We start from the raw sequence: 26,182 nt of genomic DNA on the forward strand, positions 1-26,182 counted from the left end.
TACTATAATTATCGCTCTGAATATAACATTAGTAGGAAAATGAGCAAGTTCTTAGTGATATTATATGTTGTATGTTTAGCTGCTTCTGGGTTTGTTAATGGATCTATCATCAAGAAGGAGAAAGACCAAATTAGGGTCTTTGAATTAAAGAAGGGTGACCTTACTTTGAAGGTCACCAACTGGGGTGCCACACTTATTTCCTTATTACTTCCTGACAAATACGGTATGCTTCTATATTTGTGTGTGTCTTATTTTTAATCTTCAAAAGAACTATTATAATTAAATCTTTTGGAATCAATTTGGGTTGGTCAAATGATCAACTCTTCGACTTAAATAAGTGTTGGGAGTTTGAATCTTATTTTGTACAAGCAGTAATTTATTACAGACTTTTAAATTGACTTCAGATTCGCAATTAATTAATTTTTGACCTGTCAGACCGAAGATTTCACGGGGCAACCAAAATAATTAAATCTTCTGGGTTTCTATATGTATTGTGCTTCATTATTCTTTCAAATGCTTTTCACTAACACTTCATTTTTCTTTTCCTGTAATGTTGTTTGTTTCAGGAAAGTTGGGAGACATTGTTCTTGGATATGACTCTCCCACGGCATACACTGTAAGTCCATTAATATAAGTCTATTTTTTTTTTAATATATGATTAAATTGTTTCTTCGGTTATAATGTCTGTTGTTTGATTTCTGAAAAGATATATAAATTAAAACCAAAAACAGTATAAATAAAATTTTATTTGTTTATTATTATTTCATAATGAATATAAGTAACAATGAAAGCATGTTTCAGCTTTCACAAAAAGAACACGCCTAAAGATTTCTCTGCCTTCTTCCTTTCATTTTCTGGGAAAATTATCAAGCTAGGAGGGAGGAAAGTTCTCAATAAAAATTTGAGATTTTTGCTTTTAATAAACTAAAAGATCTAAACTATTCGAATAATGGAAAAAAATTAGATTTAATAAAATAAACACAACATGCATATTTTTTTAAGGAGTAACCACAAATTCAATTAGGGAAAGTATGAGAAACCAATGGAATATTTGTACAATGTGTACAATGGAGGTTTATGGAGTATTAGAGATATAACTATTAGTGTTACATTTTTTTATCAGCTGAAGCTTTTGGAATGAGTGGTATCATGACATGGTATTAGAGTACTAAATCTGAAAGGTTATGAATTTGATCCTTGGTGAATTCCAAAATCAGTTTAATCTTTTGGAAAGATGTTTATTATCCTTAGTACTCGGATGGTTATTTTAGATAATATGAAGGATGTTCATTTTATAACTCTAACCTATTATACACATTGTACAAATAGTCAATTGTTTCTCTAAGAGGATCCATTTAATTATTATGAAATATGAAAATCATTGATTTTTTAATTGATAATTCAATGTTATATTTTACTCTCTAAGTATGAGAAGCCCAATTTGGACTGTGACAAGCATGTGATAGCTAATAATAAGATCTGGACTGTAGTTTACTATTATTTTGTCACTTAGCTTTGTCGCCAGCTTACTCTTCTTCTCACATGTTCTGTTACTCTGGATTATTTTAATTTATAAATAAAATAAATATTTTCTTTGTTAATATGTGTAATTGTATATTGGTGTTTGTTATGGTGACTAAAAGGTATTATTTAATTACTAAAATAGATAAAATAATTAATTCTAAATTTAAAAATATAAAAGTTAAAAAATTTTAAATATTTTAAAGTTACTATTAAAGATAATTTAGACAAAAGTTAGACACCAAACAAAAAACACCATAAAATTGCCCTGGTGTATTATTAAGTGTATTATATTTTTACAGTATTATTACTGAGTGTATTTAGTGTTTACACTTATTATTATTATTATTATTATATACTCGAGATGTGTAACGCTTAAAATATATATATTTCAGATATGCACTTAGAATATATTTTTTTTAAAGGTATTACATATCTCAGATGTACAATATTTAATTTTCATGCTTTTGTCTTGTACCATGTATACTCAATATGTGTAATAATAGTATAAAAATAATAATATATTTTTTATTTATTAGTTAAACGTGTATAATAATAATAATAATAATAATAATAATAATAATAATAATAAATAAATAAATAAATAAAAATAATAATATTTTATATTCTAACCAATGAATAATAGCTCAAATAGCATAGTCTCCCCATATTTATCTAAGAAGACGCGGATGTGAGTTTTCCTATCTTTAGTAATAAAAAAATCTTATATTTTAACTAAAAGATCTTGGATTTAGGCCATCAATATATCTAGGAATTAAGTTTTAAAAATATAGGATGATCGAAGAATAGGGATAAAATAAATGATAAATTTCCTCAAAAAGGGCCAGACAAGTGAATGATAGAAATATGGGGTACACCTTTTTCTCAGGCAACCTTTCTCTGGGCTGAACTGCAATTTCGCAATTGCGAAAAAAAACACCATTTCTTTCGGCCCATTTCATACGTCACGAAAAGTGTATTTTATTTTATTTGAGTTTGATATTTTGCAGATTGTGAATTTTTTTTTTAAATTTAAAAGAAAGTCTTGGTTATAAAACGTTTAAACGTGTTGTTTCTTCAACATTGTAATTTCACCGTGAGTGTGGGTGTGTTAACAAAAAAATTCTGAAGGGGTACTATGTTGCTTCTGAAGTTCTGAGTAGCATACTGCTTCTGAAGTTGTCTTCTTTACTCATCATAACTTTTGAAGTTATATACTTTAATATGGTGAGAACTCATATGAAGTCGACTTTACATTTACATGAAGTTGATACCTGAGAATTGTTAGATAAAAATTTAGTCAAATTTTAGCTCAATTTCCACCCTTTAATATTTAGACTTTTTTAATTTCAAAAGACACTTAGTTTGCTTAACCGTCTAATTTTTTTCTTTTATCATAAAACAATTTACATATAGACTCAAGATCGAAACTCTATGCATATATGTGGTCTCAATGAGTTTGCATATTAAGTGAAGACAATTTGAGGAACCAAACCATAAACAATGTCAACTTGAAGAATTTGATTTCATTTTTATAAGGACAACATTGTCTGTGGTGATTAATTATCCGGATCGACAATATTAATGCAAAAATTGTTAGCTATTTTAATTTGCAGAATGATACACAATATTTTGGAGCTACCGTTGGCAGGGTCGCTAACAGAATCGGAGGAGCTCAGTTTACATTAAATGGAATCCATTACAAGTTAATTGCTAATGAAGGAAACAATACACTTCATGGTAAATATATACTAATACTAGTACTATATGTGTCTAATTAATTTTCCTAAATAAACACATATAGTTCTAATTTAATTGATTTCCGTGATGGGTGCAAACAAAGATCTGATGAATAAACATGTCACATAGAAAGATTATCTCATAATTTTGCTTGTCCTCAACTTAGGCGGACCTAGAGGATTTAGTGATGTGCTTTGGAAAGTGGTAAAGTATCAAAGAGATGGTGACAGACCCAAAATCAAATTCAGCTACAACAGTTTTGATGGTGAAGAAGGTAAAGTTTGAGACGTTGTCATGATTTCTAATTGGTGAATTTCATTAACTATATATACACACACTGTGTTCCCATATTTTAATTAATTTGATCCCACGCTAATATAAAATTTAAATTATGTTATTTTTTATTATACATGTTTAATAGTTTTTGTCCCATTTAATTGGTGACTACTGACTAGTGCAGAACATTTTGATCAGGAAGGCAAAAAGAGTATGGGTTTGTTTGGATGAACTTTTAAAAAAATATTTTTTTGAATTATTTTTTTTATTTTTATGAAAAAGTAAAAGTAATTTTATGTTTGGATATTTTATACAAAAATATTTTTTATTTATTAATTATGTTTAGATATAATAATATAAAAATATTTTTGTTTATTTATTATATAAAAAATATCTTTTTTTAAAAAAATATTTAAAAAAAAGATGTAAATTACAATTTTTCAAAAAAAAGATATTTTTTATTTTTCTAGTGTTTTTATTTTTACTATTAAAAATTTACTAAACACACTAAAAATAAAAAGAAATTATTAAAATAATGACACCTAAATAAACACTATATACAAACCTCAAAAGGTTTTTCTCAGTTTTTATCTTAGTGTAGAGTCAAATTAATTTAATTAAGAGAGCTTAACACGGTAACAAATCTTCCATGAAAATAGTTAAAGTCGTCTTCATGCAAGAATATAAATTTAAATATCGAAACGTGTCATATAATTGGTTCAATAATTAAAAAGTATAATGGTTCAATTAAACCAAGATATAATTAAGAAAAAAACTAATCGATAATTTATAAAAAATAAACTGAATATGTTTCCCTTAAATAGATCATAAAATGCGTGTCAATACAATATTTAAACTTGTACGAGAATTTTTATATAAATTTTTATGCAAAATATATAACACTATTAATAAAAGAAAAAACTTAAAAGATTTATTAGAATATATTATTTTTTACTATTAATTAATTATTAATATTTAAAAATTTAAATTAAAATATATTATTGAATTATTAAAAAATATTAAATTAATAACTAAAAATAATAATTAAAAATAATAAATTCTAATATAATTCTATAATATTTGACTATTTTACTTTTTATATAAAAATGGCCGCTGAGACGGTTAGAAAATTTGATAATATTTAACTAAATTATTTAACATAGTATATTAGAATATCTTGTTAAATGAGTTATAATTCAAATGATATAGTTTTTTTATACTCACTCAAGAGATTGTGAGTTCGAATCTCTCATCTTTAGTTTAAAAAAAAAATATATCTTAATAGCCATGAATAACTGCGTTAATAAAATTTCAAATTAAAATATTGAAAATTTGTGTTTCAGGATTTCCGGGTGACCTATTGGTAACAGTGAACTACATCCTAAGTGAAGAAGGGAGTTTGAGCATAGTCATGAAAGCAAAAGCCTTAAACAAAGCAACACCATTGAACCTCGTTAACCATGCATATTGGAACCTAGGAAACCACAACAGCGGCAACATCCTTAATCAAGTTGTTCAAATCTTCGGATCCAAATTCACACCGCTCAACGACCAGCTCATTCCCTTCGGAAACTTCTCGTCCGTAAAAGGAACCCCATATGATTTTCTTAAACCACAAGTTGTTGGCTCTAGGATTGACCAATTAACCAAGACCAATGGCTATAACGTAAATTATGTTCTTGATAAGAATAAGAATGACGACAACGAGGTTAAGGTTGCGGCTATTGTGACGGATAAGAGGTCAGGGAGAGTGATGAAGATTGCGACGAATCAACCGGGTTTGCAATTCTACACTGCGAATTATGTGAAGAATGAGAAGGGGAAAGACGGGTTTGTGTATCAGCCACGATCGGCGTTGTGTTTGGAGACTCAAGCGTTCCCTGACTCCGTCAACCATCCCAATTTTCCGTCAACTATTGTCACGCCGGAAAAGCCTTACAACCATCTTCTCTTCTTCAAATTCTCCACTACCCATGCTCCACATGGTTTTTAACGGTCTTAATAACTAATAAGTACTTCAGTTTGGTTATTATGAGTGTATTAGCATGCATGCATCTGTTTATTCAAGAATATTTAAAAGATAATAAAAAATTAATCTAAAATAAATTATTGTTAAAATAATTGAGTAATATTAAAAATAATAAATGTGTAATTATGAATATTACATATATAAAATTATAAATATTTAGTTAAATAAAATAATTTTACTTTATTATTTTTCAAACATGACCGTTAATTTTACTACTTGCATAACTCTTTGATGCGGGACTCCATCGGTTAGAATCCCTGACTCTGCCACTTCAGCTATATATTATTCTCTAAAGCATTGTAGTAACTAAAATTAATTAGATTATAATTCACTTTCATTATGTTTCACGTATAATTACATGATTATGCCATGAGAAAATGGATACGCAGTATGCTATGGTACACTAATGTTAGACTTTTTTGATATGCTATTATTGGAGCATAGGATACACTACGGTCTTGTATGATATACTCTAGTGTTCAATAAACACTAGAGTCGCCTAAGAACTTTTCAGGGAAAAGGAGAGAAAGAGAGAATGGAAGTAAAACCGAATATAAAGTGTATTTGATATTAACTGTTTAGAGTTATAAATATTCTGCTATTTATAATAAAGGTTCTTATACACTACAACAAAAACGGCAGACAGTGCTGGTAGTTTTGCAGCGATTGTAAATACCTGTCGCAGTTTGTAAAATAACGGTGGTTGATGCGGCAACTAAGTGTGGTGTTGTTATTCATTTACCATTTAGCAGCGGTTTTAAAAAGGACTTAATGATGAGAATGTCTGCCATCTGCTCCGAATCCAGGACATGAGTTATTACCACCAATTCTGTCATGAAAAATGGGATTATATGTAAAAGGAATAGTTGAGATATTATCACATAACACAATAAGTAGAATCTTGTAAGGCTGATACAATTTATATAAAAATATTTCAGTCCATATTAATTTTATCAAGCTTCTACTTACAGTTGGTTGTTTGACACATTTTCAAGACAATTAAATTTAAACCAAAGTAGACTTGACCTAAACTTGATCGTCGATCATTTATGTCTGTAGTCCAATTCGAATATGAAAAGGTAGTTAAATGTAGATTATTAGATTTATAGAATTACAAATGTAAGATTACTAGTTCCTGCCAGATATCTCAAAACTCTCTTGGCTGCTATCCAATAATATTGTCTTGAGTTCACCATGAATTGACTTAGATTGTTCACTCAGAAAGAAAAATATAGACGAGTGATGGTCTCATATTGTAAACCCTCCTCCACTATTGAGTGAAATAGTATGGGGTCTTCAAATGGAGCACCTGCATTAGCAATTAATCTAAAAGAACTAACCATTGGAGTAATTACATGCTTAGCTTTATGCATTCCAGCTTTAATTAATATTTTTTTAATATACTTATTTTGATTTAAAGAAATTAAAGTGTCAGAGTATGTTATGGCTTCTATTCTAAGAAAAAAATTTTAAATAATCTAATTCTTTGAGAAGAAAGGTAGAGTGTAATTTCTTCATAATGCTATCAATTTCATTCTTATTATCACTTGTAATCAGCATATCATCAATATAGATTAAAATGTACATAATAGAATTAGGAGTGAATCTTGTAAACAAAGATGGGTCTACTTTGTGCAATTAAATCAAATTCTTTTAGTGCTGCAGTAATAATAGTTAGTTACTATGTCCTTGGGCCTTGTTTAGGGCCATATATAGCTTTATTAAATTTACAAACTAATTGAGAATTGACATGAGCGAAACTGGTGGTTTAGACATATACATAATCTGATAGAGAGGCGCCTACTACTAATAAGTTTCAGCTGTTACAAAAGGAGAGGTAAGTAGTGGTTAAATAGCTAGGTTATAGTTAGTTTAGAGGAGTGTATTTTTCTGTTATGAATTCTGTTAGAAGTTGGAGAGAATTTCTCCCCCTATGTTGGTAGTTCCAACTGTGTAGAACCTTTTAGGGAGTGCTAATTGGCTATCCCTGTGCATCAATAAAGCTCAACCGTTCTTCTATTGCTGGTCCTATGAACTGGTATCAGAGCTTGAGGATCCTGATGCTGAAAGGTGCAATCGAGTCAAGGAAAATGAAGACACGATTTGACACAATCGAGTCACGCATGGAGGAGATGTTCCGATCGATGCAAGAGACGCTGCAGCGCTTCGATTTCTGAATGGATTCGTTCGAAAATCGCGCACCTAATTGGAACGAGCGTGTTTACTGGGATTGCACCTAGCTGCAGGCTTGTTGGCTAGAAGCCACGACGCGCCAGAGCAATGGCAAAAGATGGAACTTTCGATCTTCTACGAAGATGACGCAGTGGGTTGGATTGAATGCATGGAGCAATTCTTCTTGCTGCACTCAGTGCCAAGGAGGAATGGCTCATGTTTGCCACCTTCGCAATGGAAGGAAGGGCGTTCACGTGGTTCAGGTGGTGGGAGGCGATACCACTGGTGCTGCAGTGGCGGTTCCTCAGTGCAGCGCTGCTACGACATTTTCAATCGGAACGACTGCAGAGTCCATATCAGGCGCTGCTGAAGTTGAAACAGACAAACTCGGTATAAGACTACATTGATTAGTTTGGGCTTCACGCGTGACCCCTTCATGGAATTGCACCGGAATGGATAATGGACTCTTCCTGAATGGGCTGAAACCGGAAGTGGGGGAAGAATGTAAACTGTTCCCATACCTGTCAGTTGACGAGTTAATGGAACTGGCACAAAAGGTAGAAAACTGAAATGTTGCCTTGTGGGAGCATTAGGACACAGTAAACCACTGGCTCCCAACTTCGTCATTGCTAATTTAACTGCCACCAAAGCAGTGCACCCTGCTACAGCATCCAACTCTGGGCAAGCAACGACGCGGAGTTGACGAAGGATCCTTTGCGATGGTGCGGATTGAGACATCTTAGCAACGAGAAGTATAGGGCAAAGCGCGCCAGGGGGAATGCTTCCTCTGTGATGAACCGTACACCGCAGATCACATTTGTAAGAATAGAGAGTTCAAGCTTTTAATCATGGAGCCAGACTTTGAAGCGGATTGGTTACATCATGAGGCGGTTCCAGAAACAGGAGAGCAGGGACAATCGGAACTCAAAGTTATGACCTTGAGTGGACATCACAAGTCAATCAAAGCTTGGGCAGAGATAAATGGCCATCGTGTATGCATTCTCTAGATTGTGGAGCTTCGGACAACTTTGCGACACCGAAAATCGTCATCGAGTTGGGCCAAAGGATTGACAACACCCCTAAGTTCCAGGTCAAGGTAGCGGACAACAGCAATAAAGAGGGACAAGGAAGGTGTATGGGCGTCACTCTCCAATTCAAGGAATTGGCGATCAAGGAAGACTTATTCATCTTCCCAACTGACAAAGCTGAGTTTGTCCTGGAGTTGGCGTGGCTAGATAAGTTGGGAGACGTCATCACAAACATCAAAAATCATGCCTTTGATTTCGGAATAGGGACAACATGGTTACTTCGCAGGGAGACCCAGAGCTGTGCTATCGAGGCATGTACCTTCAATCTGCAGTTTTGACCATTCAAGAAGGGGGAGAGGGATTTATGGTCCAGCTATGGTCCATGACTTTGCAAGTGGCCGCTATTTTGTAGGTGCCGCAGGTGATACAATTGGTGTTAACTTCTCATGCTAAGGTGTTTCAGACATTACCAGGCTTGCCACCACACCGTTGCCATGATCATGCCATTCCACTGAGAGAGGAGCTGCAACCCCGAATATAAGACCTTATCGTTACCCGCACCATCAGAAATCAGTAATTGAACAAATGGTGCGAGAAATGCTGGCCTCAGGGATAATTCGGCCAAGCTCTAGCCCTATGCTAGCCCGATATTGTTGGTGAAGAAAAATGACGGCAGTTGGATATTTTGTGTCGATTATAGAGAGTTAAATGGTATTATGGTGCTGGATAAATTTTCTATCCCTGTTATTGATGAGCTACTCGATGAATTGGCAGGAGCTGCAGTTTTCTTTAAACTGGACTTGAAATCGAGGTACCACCAAATTCGAATGAGGGATCAAGACATCCACAAGACTACCTTTAGCACTCATGATGGCCATTATGAGTTCCTAATCATGCCCTTCGGCTTGACCAACGCTCCTAGCTCCTTCCAAACCTTGATGAATGACATTCTTAAGCCTCTATTGTGGAAATTTGTCTTAGTCTTTTTCGATGATATTCTCATCTATAGTCAGGATATGGCGAGCCATGCCTTTCACCTCTAACAAGTCTTCAAGATTTTAATAGAGAACCAGCTGGTGTTGAATGAGAAAAAATGCACATTTATAGTGAGGTCGGTGGAATATTTAGGTCACATTGTCTCGGCGCAAGAGGTCTCGGTTGATCCTAACAAAACCACAACGATACTAGAGTAGCCGACGCCTACGGACTAGCAGGATTTACGGGGGTTCTTGGGCCTTACCGGCTATCATAGGCATTTTGTGCAAGAATATGGGGTGATTGCCAAGCCGTTGATGGAGTTGACAAAGCTTAATACATTTGAATGGAATGACAAGGCTCAAGAGGCTTTTGAGAGATTGAAGAGGCTAATGGCAGACCTACCAATTCTAGTAGTCCTAGATTTCAATCGAGACTTTGTATTGGAAACTGATGCATCGAGTGAGGGATTGGGTGTGGTGCTGTCCCAGCAATACAGACCGATAGCATTCCTAAGGCAAGCACTATCTCCAAGGGCTCGACAAAAATCTGCATATTGATGGCCATTGTCTTTGCTGTCCAAAAGTGGCGGCATTACTTGTTGGGTCACCATTTTATTGTTCTCACAAATCAACGGAGTCTGAAATTCCTCGCGGACCAGTAACTCATGGACCCAGCTTACTTGAAGTGGACCACTAAATTGTTAGGCTTGGATTTTGAGATCCGATACCGGCCAGGCCTTGAGAATAAGGCAGCAGATACATTGTCACGACAAATGATGGTAAGGGCAATCTCGGTAGTACATATGAACCTCTAGAAAATGGTCGAAGAGGAGGTGGCTCGCGACCAAGAGCTACAAAATATCGTAGTCGCCCTGCAGTAGGGGCTGGATGACTATCCGGGGTATTCCCTACTGTCGGCTGTTTTATCAAGGGAAAGCAGTGTTGCTCGCAAATTCTTTTCAGATATCACTTTTGCCGGATTAGTCCCTTGATAGTGGGGCAGGAGGACATTCAGACTTCTTTCAAACCTATAAGCGGCTAGCAGCAGCGATTCATTTGTGCGGCATGAGATAGCGGATCAAAGATTATGTTGTGGGCTACCACACGTTCCAGCAAAACAAGCATGCCGCGATGAAACCGGCAAAGCTGTTGCAACCCCTACCAGTTTCGGAGAGAGTTTGGGAGCACGTTACCATACATTTAGTGGCGGCATTGCCAAAATCTAAAGGCATGGACACTATCCTGGTAGTGGTCGATCAGTTAACTAAATACGCTCACTTCATCCCCCTAGCTCATCCATTTTTATCCAAGGAGGTGGCCCTAGCCTTTATTAAGGAGGTGGTTAAACTATACAAGTTTCCCAAGTCAATCATATCGAATAGGCATAGGGTGTTCATGAGTAAGTTTTAGTCCGAACTATTCTAAGCCGTAGGGACAAAGTTGAAGTATAGCACGACATTTCATTCTCAAACCGATGGCCAAACCAAAGTGGTGAATTGCTGTTTCGAGACTTATTTGCGATGCTTTGTGAGGGGCTACCCAAAGAAATGGTTGGAGTGATTACCGTGGGTGGAGTTTTGGTTTAATACCTCCTAATACCTCATCCCAAACAACTCCATTTCAGGCACTTTATGGTGTTCCAGCACCCGTTCTTTTCCATGGAGAGACATTTCCATCGCATGTTGAGGAGGTGGCAGTGTTGACATAGCCAGGGATGCGGTATTGGCAGAGTTAAAGACGTACTTGGTGCAGACTAAGCAGCGGATGAAACAAGCTGCAGATGGGCATCAAAGGGATGTGGAGTTCAAGCCTGGGTATTGGGTTTATTTGAAAATGCAACCTTATCGGATGCTAAGCCCTTTTCACTATGGACCGTTTGAAGTGGTTGAGAAGATAGGGGTAGTGGCATGCAGGTTAGCATTGCCTCAAGGGTGCAGACTCCACCCGGTCTTCCATGTTAGCAAGTTGATAAAGGCCGTTCTACCGCAGCAGTAGGTATAGACACTTCCACCGAGGCTGGCTGAGGATGGTTAGCTGGTGATGCATCCGTCTCAGATCGTGCCATTGCGAACCGCAAAGGACGAGGCTTTGGAGTATTTGGTGTGCTGGGTGGGTCTCTCTCCTTGTGAGGACAGCTGGGAGCGAGCGGTGACATCGCGGACCACCTTTTCGATGTTCCACCTTGAGCACAAGATGGTTGTGCAAGGGAGAAGTATTGATAGAAGTGCCTACTACTAATAGGTTTGGGTTTTGTTACAAAAGGAGAGGTAAGTAGCGGTTAAGTAACAATTAGTTTTAGGAATTAGTTGCATGTCCAACTGCCTGATAGGTTGTTAGATTCTATTACTCACTGCCTATAAATAGCTAGGTTATAGTTAGTTTAGGGGAGTGTATTTTCTGTTATGAATTTTGTTAGAAGTTGGAGAGAATCTCTCCTCCTAATTTGGTAGTTCCAATTGTGTAGAACCTTCTAGAGAGTGCTAATTGGCCATCCCTATGTATCAATAAAGATCAGCTGGTTTGCTATTGCTGGTCTTATCATAATTTCATGCAAAGTCACATTAAGAAATGCCAATTGGAGTATAATCCTGATGGTAACAAGTTTAATCATTGGAGAGAAGACTTGGTCGAAGTCCACTCTAACTGTTTGAGTGAAACCACGAGCAACAAGTCTGGCTTTATGCCTAACAACTTGTCTTTGAACATTTTTTTTACTGTAAAAATCCATTTGCAGCTCACAACTTTCTCATTTGAAGGAAATTCCACCAATATCCAAGTTTTATGATAGAGAAGTGCTTTGTATTCTTCCACATTGCCTCTTTCCAATGAGGAATTTTTAGTGTAAGTTGGAATATTTTGGCAATTGGTGAGAATTATCCAATTGAAAAAGTTTGTGATAGCTTGAAAAGCCTTAGACTTCAAGAAACCTGTTTTAGAATGAGTTCTCATATATATGGTGTTGGTTCTTTGTAGTTAGAGGAATAGTTGGTAAGGTTGAAGGAAGAGGTGCTTCTGTATTAATAGATAAAGAATCATGATCATGTATAAAAATATTGTTGAGGTTTAGATTGGGTTGCATGAGTATTGACATCACTAGTGGTATTAGGAGCTACAGAATTAGGTAGAAGGATATGCATAATTATCTTCATGAAACACCACGTCTATGGATATAGTCAGTTTTCTAGAAGCATGCAAGAATTTATAAACATTTTATTCATTATATTAACCTAAGAAAATGCATGGTTGAGATCTCAATTCCAATTTATATTGACTATAAGGTCTGATTTTTAGGAAACACAAACAACTAAAGATGCTAAACAAACTTATTAGGAGCACAATGAAATAAGATAGAGTATATGGTCATCTATGTGATTTGGTCATGCAGCAAAATTGACAATATTGAGAACAATTAGAATCTTTAAAAATAGAATTAGTAGGTAAGCCACTTTATTAAGAATGGATTTTGCAATTTGTAAGGAGGAATGTCCAAATTTCCTATATTACATATCCCATGACACATTTGTCACAACAAGCCTAATATGGATAGATACAATTTTGGAAATATTAACTTTCTTAAATTTATACATGCGCTTTTCAACTTTTCCTCGGAGAAACACCGTCTTGGTATCTTATAATTTTACGAAACAAAAATCAAGCCAAAATGAGAAGTATACATGATTGTCCTTTGCAAATGAGAGACACTTACTAAATTCTGAGTAATTGAGAGAAACAACACGCACAAACTATACAATTCATATTTTCTAGGAATGCAAGAACAATGTAATAGAGAATTACCAACACGTTGAATATACATACCTGAGCCATTACCAACATATACATGTTCATGTCCAGTATAGTCATAGGATTGTTGAAGATTATTTGGGTTTAGTGTATAGTGATGAGTGGCTCTTTTGTCTACAATATCAGGATTGATCGGCTACTAATGACAGGGTGGCAACCATAGCACGTGGATTGTGAAAGGAAGGTGGTGGTGAAAGAGCATTATGCATGAAAGTGGCAGGGGTATGGTGTTTTTCTGTGCATGATTGTATGCTTAATTAAACATGAAATAACAATAGCTTGCGACATGGTTAAGTTTGCCACAAATTTAACATTGTGGTCTATTCATCCCTTAGCTTGTGCTCTTCCAAGAAAGTTTCCATTTGCAAAAGAATAATGAAGCTTGTGAGAGGTGAACTTGTACTACGGATGCATATGGCTTCTTGAATCTCTCAACTATTTCTTCTTGAGCCATTAAAAGGTCAAAAATGATGTATGGTGGGTCATTTATTTGCAGTGATCATTATTGTGATAAAAGAATGATATTCTTCACTCAACCCATCAAGAATCACATTGGTGCGTTCTGAATTAGAGAGAGGTGCGCCTATAACTGCTAGTGATCAACGAGCTTCTTGATCTTAAGAAGATACTCTGATGCAAAACAAACTTTCTTGATGATTTTCAATTGAAGTTCGTACTTTTGTTTGTGAAGCAAAGTATATGTGAATTCTGTCCCACACTTGGTATGCAAATTGATAGCCAATGACTCTGTGTTTGAATGAGGCGTCCATTGATGCAAAAAGTCAAGAATTGACATTGATTGCTTTGTCTCAATTCCCATGAATTCACCGGCGATAGTGGCGAATCTAATTGGAACCTTCTCTTTCACCAAGTGATCTTGGCATTCTTGACCAACAATGATGAGCATAGTGAGATGTAAAGTGTATTGATGTTAAGTGTTTTTAGTTATAACTTATAAGTACTCTACTATCTATAATAAAGGTGTTCCCCCTTTACTTTGGGCGCCACTCACATAAAGACACAATAAACAACTTTTTTTAAAGATATATTAATTCTACCAATTAATGTTTGACATGTAGCATTGGTCAAATTAAAATACGGTCCACCTTTAACGGTTTTTTTTATTTGGTTATAACCAATTTTTTCATGGTTTTTCCCTCACCGGCATGCTCCTCCGCTCTTACTGCCACCGTCTCTCTCTCTCTCTCACAATTTCACCACAAAATCGTCGTCTTCCCGCATCTGAGGGATAAAGTAGAACCGTTGCCTTCCCTCGTTGTAGCCTGAACGACGCCGCCTCCAGCTCGGTCTTCATCGCCGCTGCAGAAGCATCTTCGCTGGTCTTAGTTGCAGCTCGTTCGTCAGCCTCTTCACGGCTCTTCCTTTCGGTAGTCTTCTGTGATTTTATTTAGTGTGTGTGTCTTCTGACCTTGATGGAGTGTGGTAATTGAAGACCAAGAAATGATGATGAAGAAGATTGGAACCATTGTTATAGCAAGAATGTTATTGAGAGTGCTGATTAGTTTTAGTGATTAATGATAATGATGATGAGATGATTGTGGGTGTTGTTGATGAAGAAGCACTTATTTGTATTGTTTTCAAATAAAGTTAAGGATGATTAAACAAAATGGCTCAGTGTATGTGCCTCTTATGCCATTGAATTTGAATTACAAAATTAGTGAGCTGTTGTAAACAACTAATCTTATGCCATTGTTGAATTTGAATTTATTGTTGACATGCATATTTGTATCTTGAAGTTTTTGTATATGCAATGTAGATATTAAAGAAAAACTTGCAGCAATCCATATGATTTGGTGTTGCATTGACTCATTTTAATATCTTTATTTTAATTATATTTTTTTTTTTAGTTGGTTCTTTTAAAAAAGACCAGTACTAATGTTGTTATTATAATTGAACCAAGTAGAAAAAGAAAAAGGAAAAGAAACCACCGGCTATTATGGTGGAAAGAGCTAAGGAAATGGAAACAGAGCAGGCCTTAGTGGTGGTAAGAACAGATGAAATGGAACCACGGCAGGCATTGGTGGTTAGTGAGAAAAAAGTTAATATTTTACCATCAAGTTGGTGTAAGATGGAAGATGGTGCTCCCTTGTTGTTATAAACTTGTGTCTATCATGATGTAGTGCATGAAGAAGATTGGTTGCAGTTCCTATATTCTTTAACTGTAGGAAAGCATTGAGTAGCACTTTGTTTCTAGTTTGTATTTCTAAACTTGTACCTCTGATTTATTCCATCATCAATTTTTTTGTGCTTAATTTGTGACATGTTATGATATTTTGGTTTTGAAGTATTAAAGCAAAAAAAAATGATTCACGAGTGTAACAGGAATAGTCTCACAATCTGAATTATGTAACAAAATTTATTTATCAATTAGTGCTTCTTCATTTTGAATCCACTTATCTGGTGAATGAGCTAAATATTATTTCAATCACTGCATTGGACTTCATCTTAACCTTTTTGTATGTTCTTTTGTTTGCAGGAAAGAAGCTTTGCACCTTTACACGCGCAAGATGAAAGCAAGAGTGATTATTGAACTAACTATAGATAATTGTATTCTAAATAAAAAGCTCTAGAGTATTCAAGTAAAATGGCCTTGGAAAATAAGTTTAATTATAATTGCTTTATTTACTTGAAGTTGACTGACACAAAGTGACTTTTACTATGTTGATTTCTTAAAATTGAAAGTGATCAGGAAATGCACTAGGCATTGAAGAAGTAGTAAGGGAAAGGTACATACTGGTTGTTTGGGTATGATTACTTTACTTTAACACTTTCTTTTCCTTAAGTAAAACAAATCCTTTTCTTTTGATACTTAGTCATCGGCCTTACTTTTTTTTTGTTATCAAAATTAATGAGACTTGATGTAAAATACAAGAAATATTTGCATACACCTAAAGCTGTTATGAAAATATTCATAGCCAAATAAGACAATAAACCTGTCATGACAATTGAAAAGTTAAAGAAAATGAATCAGTTGAGCAAAGGCATGGAAATAAATATAGATGGAGATGAGAGGCATGAACTGAAGCAGATAGGTCCCTGCCGCTCACAAAGACATAACTCAGTATGAAATTCATAACCATGAAAATTCAGTGTCTAACAGGTTTGTTTTCTTCAGATGGTCAGGCAAAATTTAAAGTCTAGCATCATGTACAACCACGATACAAAGTCTATCAGTAAAACTATTGTAATTCAAAATCCATAAATTGCAATAAATTTTCTGAAAACTTTAAGCTATAGAAGCTCAAGGCCAAGTTCTGATGGCTTCAACCCATTCCTTATCCAGTAGTTGTAAAGATAATAATGAAGCTTCCCATCACCTAGTCCAAATTTCAGTTCTTTCAAAAAGATTTCATTCTGCATGACATCCAATGCATTGGTGACACTGTAGTCCTTCTGTTTTGCTACAATGAGAGCATCATTCATCAGTTGAAGCAAGGGGTCTTGTTTGACCTCTGACAAGGGAGTTGGAGCTTCAATAGGGCCTTCAGGCAAACTGGTGTCCCTTACATCCTTGAACTGTCCGACATGTTGGGTTTCCCAAAATTTATACCTTCTTTTAAGGGAGAGGGATTCTTGAACTTTTTGTGCTAGATTGTCCAGTGCAAGATCATTTTTCTAAAATTCAACTCAGCAACAAAAGGATTTAGCTAAGTAATTATTTGAGTAGAACAGCAACACATTCAAAATTCAGTGAATGTTATCAATACCAAATTCATACAAAATGATTTTTCAGCAACAAAAAAAAACTTGCTCAGTGAATTTTTATCAACAAATTATTTAACAAATTCAACTCGGTGATTATTTTCAGTGATGAAAAGATATAGCTAAGTAATTATTTGAGTAGAACAACAATAAATTCAAAATTCAGATCAATAACAAATTTATTTCAATGATTTTTCGTCAACAAAAAAACTAGCTTAGTGAATTTTCATCAATAAATTATTCAAGGTTCATAATCAATGTGATTATTTTGAGCAACAAAGAGACTTATTAATTGATATTTTCAGCAAAACAATCAAAGACAGCAACAAAATAGAAAATGGAAGAACAGGAAAATTTGTTGAAACTCACCAAATTGGGACCAGGTTGTGCGAAGGAAGCCGACGACGGGGAGGAAGCTGATGGCGAGAGTTGCTGAAGACGAGGATGAAGTCCCGGGACCTGCTGCTTCTGTCTCCGGCGACGACGGGCGCAACGACAGCGTGAGACTGACTGCGAGGCAGTGACAAGATAGGGAGCGATGACGGCGTCCAGTCCCGGGAGCTGCTGCTATTGCCGCCAGCGATGACGAGGACAGGGAAGGAGCGCGAGACCGGAGATCGTAGGAGAGCGACGACGAGCTTGTTGGAGACAGTGAGAGAGACCGATGCCGAAAGAGGGAGAGAACTTGAGTTCGAGAGTAATGCGACACAGATGCACAGTGAGAGATGAGAGCTGCTGTGACAGTAATGTTGAGGGAGGAGAAGAGGTCGGTAAAACAACGTAGTATCATAGATTTAATGAAAAAAAAAATAATTAGGATCGATTTATTTAAATCAGACAGATCGAACCAAAGATTAAAGTACCTAGTTTAAAGACAGATTTCATTAACCGATACACGTCAGCAACTTAAAAAAACTTGTTTTGGACATTTTTACATGAGTCTTCCCCTCCACTTTAACTAACCAATTATAATATATATAGCTTAGTATCGCTCTTTATTTCTATTTTTTTCAAGTTTTTTTGGTTCAAATATAAGCTTTTATTATTTTGATTAATATCACAATTATTATTTTTTACACATTTAATAAATAAAATAATAAATTACTGTAATTATTAATATATTAGTATTAAAATGTAGATACAATTGTGTAGTGGTATTTATAAGGGCCAAGTCAGGTCGAATTTTGTTAAGATTTAAATTTGATTATAATATTTTATTAGATGCATTTTAAAAAGTTAAATTGAATCATAAAATAAAAATAAATTAGGTTATTAAATTGAGTCAATTCGATATATAATTTTATAAATTTTATGTAATAAATTAATAAAATATAATATTTATATCAAACTAAATTATTTTAAAACAAAAATAAAATTATATAATAATATAAAATTATTACTATTATAAAATATAATTTTCGACCTAAATTCAATTTACCCGTAATATAACTCAAAAATATACTTGGAATCCAGACACAGGTATATAAAAAGGCCACAGCCTATTACAACTGATGAATAAGTCTGAAAGCCACGCACATTTTACATTGACCAATTTGTCCTTCTTCCTTACTTCAATGTTCTTCTTTTGCTAGTTATATCCTTCTCTATAGCCCATTATTATTATTGTAATTATAATCAGTCTGAATATAACATTAATAGGAAAATGAGCAAGTTCTTAGTGATATTATATGTTGTATGGTTAGCTGCTTCTGGGTTTGTTAATGGATCTATCATCAAGAAGGAGAAAGACCAAATTAGGGTCTTTGAATTAAAGAAGGGTGACCTTACTTTGAAGGTCACTAACTGGGGTGCCACACTTGTTTCCTTAGTACTCCCGGACAAATATGGTACATATGCTTCAATCTCTCTTCAGTGTGTGTGTGTTAGTTTTCACTTTTCATCTTCAAAAGAACTATAATTAAATCTTCCAGGTTTCTATGTGTTGCTTCGTTATTTTTTCAAAAGCCTTTCACTAACTTCATTATTTTTCTTTTCCTGCAATGTTGTTTGTTTTAGGAAAGTTGGGAGACATTCTTCTTGGATATGATTCTCCCGAGGCATACACTGTAAGCCTATTGTTTTAATAAATTATTTCTTTAATTATCAACAAAAATATTATCTTTACGTAAAAATTTAACTACTAACTTATATATATATATATTACCATACATATTTTTAATATTTTTATATTATTTTAATATGTATTTATACAAATAATTAATTTAGTAGTTAATTATATATTTATGCTTGTTTGTGAAAATATGTCTTATTTTTTTAATATTTTTTATTTTATTAATATAAATAGCAGTGAAAGTATGTTTTCACTAAAACAACAGTCCTAAAGATTTCTCTCTCTTCTTCCTTTCATCTCCTGTAAAAATTATTAAGTTAGGAGAGCCAAAGAATAACATGAATGATTATATATTTAAGTATTCTCTTAAAAAAATTTTCTTTTAAGTTTGTTTGATATTTTGTTTAGAATTTTTTTTATTTGTTTTATGTTATTTTTTTTAGATTCACTAATACAAAAATTAAATTCTAAATTTTTGAAACAAAATTTTAATACTATGTCATAATCCTATTTCTTTTAAAAGTTTAAATTTATAAAAAAATAAAATAAAAGATTATATCTCTAATAATTCTCAATAAAAGTTTGAGATTGTTTTGCTTTTAATAAACTAAAATATCTAAACTATTCTCTTGATGGAAAAGAATGATTAAATTTAGAGTTAATGAACTATAAACACAACATGCATAATTATTTTTAAAGGAGTAGTTACCACATATACTAAATTATTATAAAATATTTAAATCGTTGATTTTTTAATTGATAATTCATTGTTGTATTTTTTCTCTCTAAATTGGAGAAGCCCAATGATGAATCGAACTGTATTATATTCATCTGTTGATAGCAAAATAATTTGGACTGTGACAAAACACAAACACAAACATGTGATAGCTAACATTTGTACTGTATAGTTACCACTTGTCACACTTATTAGCTTTGTCGCTAGCTTACTTTTCTTGTCATCACGTGCTCTGTTACTCCATAAAATAGTTAGTTGACAACCAACCCCATGTATAGTTGCATTATATATATAACTAGCATATTAATTTTTTTATTTATTAGTTAAACGTGTATAATAAAAATGATAAATTAGTTATTAAAATAATAAACATCTTATATTCTAACTAAAAAATTATTGGATTTAGGTCATCAAGATATCTTAGAATTAAATCTTAAAATTATATGATGATTGATGAATAGTTTTAGTTAAAAAAATGCTAGAAGATCAATATTTTTAATGAAAAAAATAGAAAATTGGCTAAATTAAGTTGATTATTCATAAAATTACTTTCACTATGTTCACGTAAAATTTCTCTTATATTAAAGGAAGGAAGCCAAAAGAAAAATCCATAAAAAAATCTGACAATAAAAAAAAAACAGACATTTTCACAGCTGTACCGGAAAATGATTACTGGCAGATACTTTCATGTGGTACAATAATTGCATGCAATGTACTATTTTGTTCCAAAAACAATAAAAAAATAAAATATATTATATATTAATTAAAATCAACTGTTAAAATTAATTTTTTTTACAGTATATATATATATACAAGCAACGTTGCTCTCATTTGTAAAGTAAGATTCACCACTACATGATTGAATAAAAAAATTTACTAAACACACTAAAAATAAAAAGAAATTATTAAAATAATGACACCTAAATAAACACTATATACAAACCTCAAAAGGTTTTTCTCAGTTTTTATCTTAGTGTAGAGTCAAATTAATTTAATTAAGAGAGCTTAACACGGTAACAAATCTTCCATGAAAATAGTTAAAGTCGTCTTCATGCAAGAATATAAATTTAAATATCGAAACGTGTCATATAATTGGTTCAATAATTAAAAAGTATAATGGTTCAATTAAACCAAGATATAATTAAGAAAAAAACTAATCGATAATTTATAAAAAATAAACTGAATATGTTTCCCTTAAATAGATCATAAAATGCGTGTCAATACAATATTTAAACTTGTACGAGAATTTTTATATAAATTTTTATGCAAAATATATAACACTATTAATAAAAGAAAAAACTTAAAAGATTTATTAGAATATATTATTTTTTACTATTAATTAATTATTAATATTTAAAAATTTAAATTAAAATATATTATTGAATTATTAAAAAATATTAAATTAATAACTAAAAATAATAATTAAAAATAATAAATTCTAATATAATTCTATAATATTTGACTATTTTACTTTTTATATAAAAATGGCCGCTGAGACGGTTAGAAAATTTGATAATATTTAACTAAATTATTTAACATAGTATATTAGAATATCTTGTTAAATGAGTTATAATTCAAATGATATAGTTTTTTTATACTCACTCAAGAGATTGTGAGTTCGAATCTCTCATCTTTAGTTTAAAAAAAAAATAAAAAAAAATAATTAGGATCGATTTATTTAAATCAGACAGATCGAACCAAAGATTAAAGTACCTAGTTTAAAGACAGATTTCATTAACCGATACACGTCAGCAACTTAAAAAAACTTGTTTTGGACATTTTTACATGAGTCTTCCCCTCCACTTTAACTAACCAATTATAATATATATAGCTTAGTATCGCTCTTTATTTCTATTTTTTTCAAGTTTTTTTGGTTCAAATATAAGCTTTTATTATTTTGATTAATATCACAATTATTATTTTTTACACATTTAATAAATAAAATAATAAATTACTGTAATTATTAATATATTAGTATTAAAATGTAGATACAATTGTGTAGTGGTATTTATAAGGGCCAAGTCAGGTCGAATTTTGTTAAGATTTAAATTTGATTATAATATTTTATTAGATGCATTTTAAAAAGTTAAATTGAATCATAAAATAAAAATAAATTAGGTTATTAAATTGAGTCAATTCGATATATAATTTTATAAATTTTATGTAATAAATTAATAAAATATAATATTTATATCAAACTAAATTATTTTAAAACAAAAATAAAATTATATAATAATATAAAATTATTACTATTATAAAATATAATTTTCGACCTAAATTCAATTTACCCGTAATATAACTCAAAAATATACTTGGAATCCAGACACAGGTATATAAAAAGGCCACAGCCTATTACAACTGATGAATAAGTCTGAAAGCCACGCACATTTTACATTGACCAATTTGTCCTTCTTCCTTACTTCAATGTTCTTCTTTTGCTAGTTATATCCTTCTCTATAGCCCATTATTATTATTGTAATTATAATCAGTCTGAATATAACATTAATAGGAAAATGAGCAAGTTCTTAGTGATATTATATGTTGTATGGCTTTCCATCTTGACAACTAATCTTAAATTTCTCTTTTTCCACCCTTTTTTGTTTTTAATTAATGCTGCAAATCAAAGACAACATATTAAATTACAAAATGGCGAAGAATCGATATATTTTAGAGATGATTTTGAAGTTTAATATTTTTGGATATTATTTAATTACAACGCAACAAACCATACATATGTATGTAAACAACTAATAATATTATTGCTTATTCCAATAATACATGATGAAATCCAGAAACATCTAAATTCTCCTCCCTTGATCTCCTTGCGAATTGATTCTCTGAATTTCTCAGGTTTTTTCGATGAATTATTCAAGGCGTAATATAATAGAGTAGTAGTGTTGATCATGGTGAGTGGGGAATCTTGAGAGGTTGAAAACCATGGAATAAACTTGCTTGCCACACTTTTTTAATACTAAGTATGGTGTATCCACATTCGTGAACATTCCATCCTTCTAAGGCATGAACTATTCCAGCTATACGCCAAGCACTTAGAACTCTTCTTGGAAGCCAATTCTGCAACGTAACACATTAATCTATTTTTAGAATATAATAATAATGTACTTAAAACATTAATAATTTGTTCATCAAATAAAGAAAAATTTATATGTAGTCTAACTAATTGCTTTGTTCCAAAATTGTTAAAATTGTGCATAAATATGGGGAAAAATAAAATGTCAATAACCAACAAATATAACTTTTGAATTTATCTTTTACGCACCCACAAAATAATTATCCAATTAACTATTTTATACACACGCACGCCAAAAAAATGTGAATAAAGATGAAAATTCAGGTGCAGTTGACTTCACGTGAAGTTAATAGTTGAGAGTCGTTAGATGAAAATTTAGTAAAATCAGTTAAATCATCTAATAACTCTCAATTATCAATTTTACATGAAGCCGATTCCACATGAATTTCTACCTGTGAATAATGGAGTATTATTGTACCAACCTCGCAAGAGTGCAAATTCATGAATTTAGGAGGAGCGGTCATTGCTGGTGTAAAATGGAAGTAGCAATCTTTTCGGAATTTCTTTGGAGGGAAATGAGAAAAAGGAATGAATAATGATCCTTTTGATGCACTCATTTGCTCATCTTCATCCCATCCATCTCCAACGATCCATATCTACACAATAATCAAATCTCATCATCATGTCACTTCATTCAAATTAATTATTTAATGGGATATATTATTATTCTTTCTTTCCTATATATGATGTGTGTTATTTTTTCAGTCCACAATTTTAGTTTCTCCAAAATATAAGTCGCTTGTTTGGTTCAAAATATTATTTTAATATTATTCATTCAAAACGTTATTATTAGTTATAGTATATCTGATATATGAGAACTAACCATTTATTTTAAAGTGAAAATATACAAATTTGACTTGTTCTAAAAATATTCTTGAAAGTAATTATTAAAAATTTGTGTGTGAAAAATACACAAAGCATGTAAAGGTTAAAATTTTCAACTAAAATTTTTTATAACTATTGTAACCATTTTTATTAAGGTTATTTACTTGTCCATATTTTATAAAATAAAATTTTAAATTTTATAAAAATGCAGCGTATTACTTATATGCTCCTATTTTTTAACTAACGTGAGAGTCCAACACGGTATATAACAATTTATATCTCATGATAAATCCTTGAAACCTCTAACAAATTATCACTTGTGTGCTTTGTCATATTAAGAGTTCGTTTGGGTGATTTTTTTTTAATTTTGATTTTTTTATAATATCTTTTAACAAAGTAAAATAATTTTATGTTTAAATATCTCATATAAAAATATTTTTTTATTTATTAATTATGTTTAGATATAATAATATAAAAATATTTTTGTTTATTTATTATATAAAAAATATCTTTTTTTAAAAAAATATTTAAAAAAAAGATGTAAATTACAATTTTTCAAAAAAAAGATATTTTTTATTTTTCTAGTGTTTTTATTTTTACTATTAAAAATTTACTAAACACACTAAAAATAAAAAGAAATTATTAAAATAATGACACCTAAATAAACACTATATACAAACCTCAAAAGGTTTTTCTCAGTTTTTATCTTAGTGTAGAGTCAAATTAATTTAATTAAGAGAGCTTAACACGGTAACAAATCTTCCATGAAAATAGTTAAAGTCGTCTTCATGCAAGAATATAAATTTAAATATCGAAACGTGTCATATAATTGGTTCAATAATTAAAAAGTATAATGGTTCAATTAAACCAAGATATAATTAAGAAAAAAACTAATCGATAATTTATAAAAAATAAACTGAATATGTTTCCCTTAAATAGATCATAAAATGCGTGTCAATACAATATTTAAACTTGTACGAGAATTTTTATATAAATTTTTATGCAAAATATATAACACTATTAATAAAAGAAAAAACTTAAAAGATTTATTAGAATATATTATTTTTTACTATTAATTAATTATTAATATTTAAAAATTTAAATTAAAATATATTATTGAATTATTAAAAAATATTAAATTAATAACTAAAAATAATAATTAAAAATAATAAATTCTAATATAATTCTATAATATTTGACTATTTTACTTTTTATATAAAAATGGCCGCTGAGACGGTTAGAAAATTTGATAATATTTAACTAAATTATTTAACATAGTATATTAGAATATCTTGTTAAATGAGTTATAATTCAAATGATATAGTTTTTTTATACTCACTCAAGAGATTGTGAGTTCGAATCTCTCATCTTTAGTTTAAAAAAAAAAATATCTTAATAGCCATGAATAACTGCGTTAATAAAATTTCAAATTAAAATATTGAAAATTTGTGTTTCAGGATTTCCGGGTGACCTATTGGTAACAGTGAGCTACATCCTAAGTGAAGAAGGGAGTTTGAGCATAGTCATGAAAGCAAAAGCCTTAAACAAAGCAACACCATTGAACCTCGTTAACCATGCATATTGGAACCTAGGAAACCACAACAGCGGCAACATCCTTAATCAAGTTGTTCAAATCTTCGGATCCAAATTCACACCGCTCAACGACCAGCTCATTCCCTTCGGAAACTTCTCGTCCGTAAAAGGAACCCCATATGATTTTCTTAAACCACAAGTTGTTGGCTCTAGGATTGACCAATTAACCAAGACCAATGGCTATAACGTAAATTATGTTCTTGATAAGAATAAGAATGACGACAACGAGGTTAAGGTTGCGGCTATTGTGACGGATAAGAGGTCAGGGAGAGTGATGAAGATTGCGACGAATCAACCGGGTTTGCAATTCTACACTGCGAATTATGTGAAGAATGAGAAGGGGAAAGACGGGTTTGTGTATCAGCCACGATCGGCGTTGTGTTTGGAGACTCAAGCGTTCCCTGACTCCGTCAACCATCCCAATTTTCCGTCAACTATTGTCACGCCGGAAAAGCCTTACAACCATCTTCTCTTCTTCAAATTCTCCACTACCCATGCTCCACATGGTTTTTCAGAGTCATAATAACAACTTCAATTTGTTATTAACTTATTATGGATTTTTATAATAATAAGAGGTTGCGTTATTAACTACTTTTTTATTA

At 32.0% G+C, this 26,182-nt stretch overlaps 1 protein-coding gene across 2 annotated transcripts; it reads left to right on the forward strand.

Moving 5' to 3' along the window:
• On the forward strand, window positions 1–26,182 carry LOC107471199 (uncharacterized). 2 transcript variants are annotated; one of them, XM_016090643.3, is made up of 5 exons: window positions 1–223; window positions 567–616; window positions 3,138–3,261; window positions 3,428–3,535; window positions 4,881–5,643. In XM_016090643.3, the coding sequence occupies exons 1-5, from the start codon at window positions 40–42 to the stop codon at window positions 5,528–5,530; spliced, it is 1,116 nt and encodes a 371-aa protein (XP_015946129.3). In that variant the 5' UTR covers window positions 1–39; the 3' UTR covers window positions 5,531–5,643. The 2 variants fall into 2 exon arrangements, with proteins under 2 accessions (XP_015946129.3, XP_020990007.2); XM_021134348.2 differs by lacking the exon at window positions 4,881–5,643 and adding an exon at window positions 25,445–26,182 and having other exon boundaries at window positions 2–223.

This window comes from Arachis duranensis, chromosome 10 (genome assembly GCF_000817695.3).
Source record: "Arachis duranensis cultivar V14167 chromosome 10, aradu.V14167.gnm2.J7QH, whole genome shotgun sequence".
Taxonomy (NCBI): Eukaryota; Viridiplantae; Streptophyta; class Magnoliopsida; order Fabales; family Fabaceae; genus Arachis; species Arachis duranensis.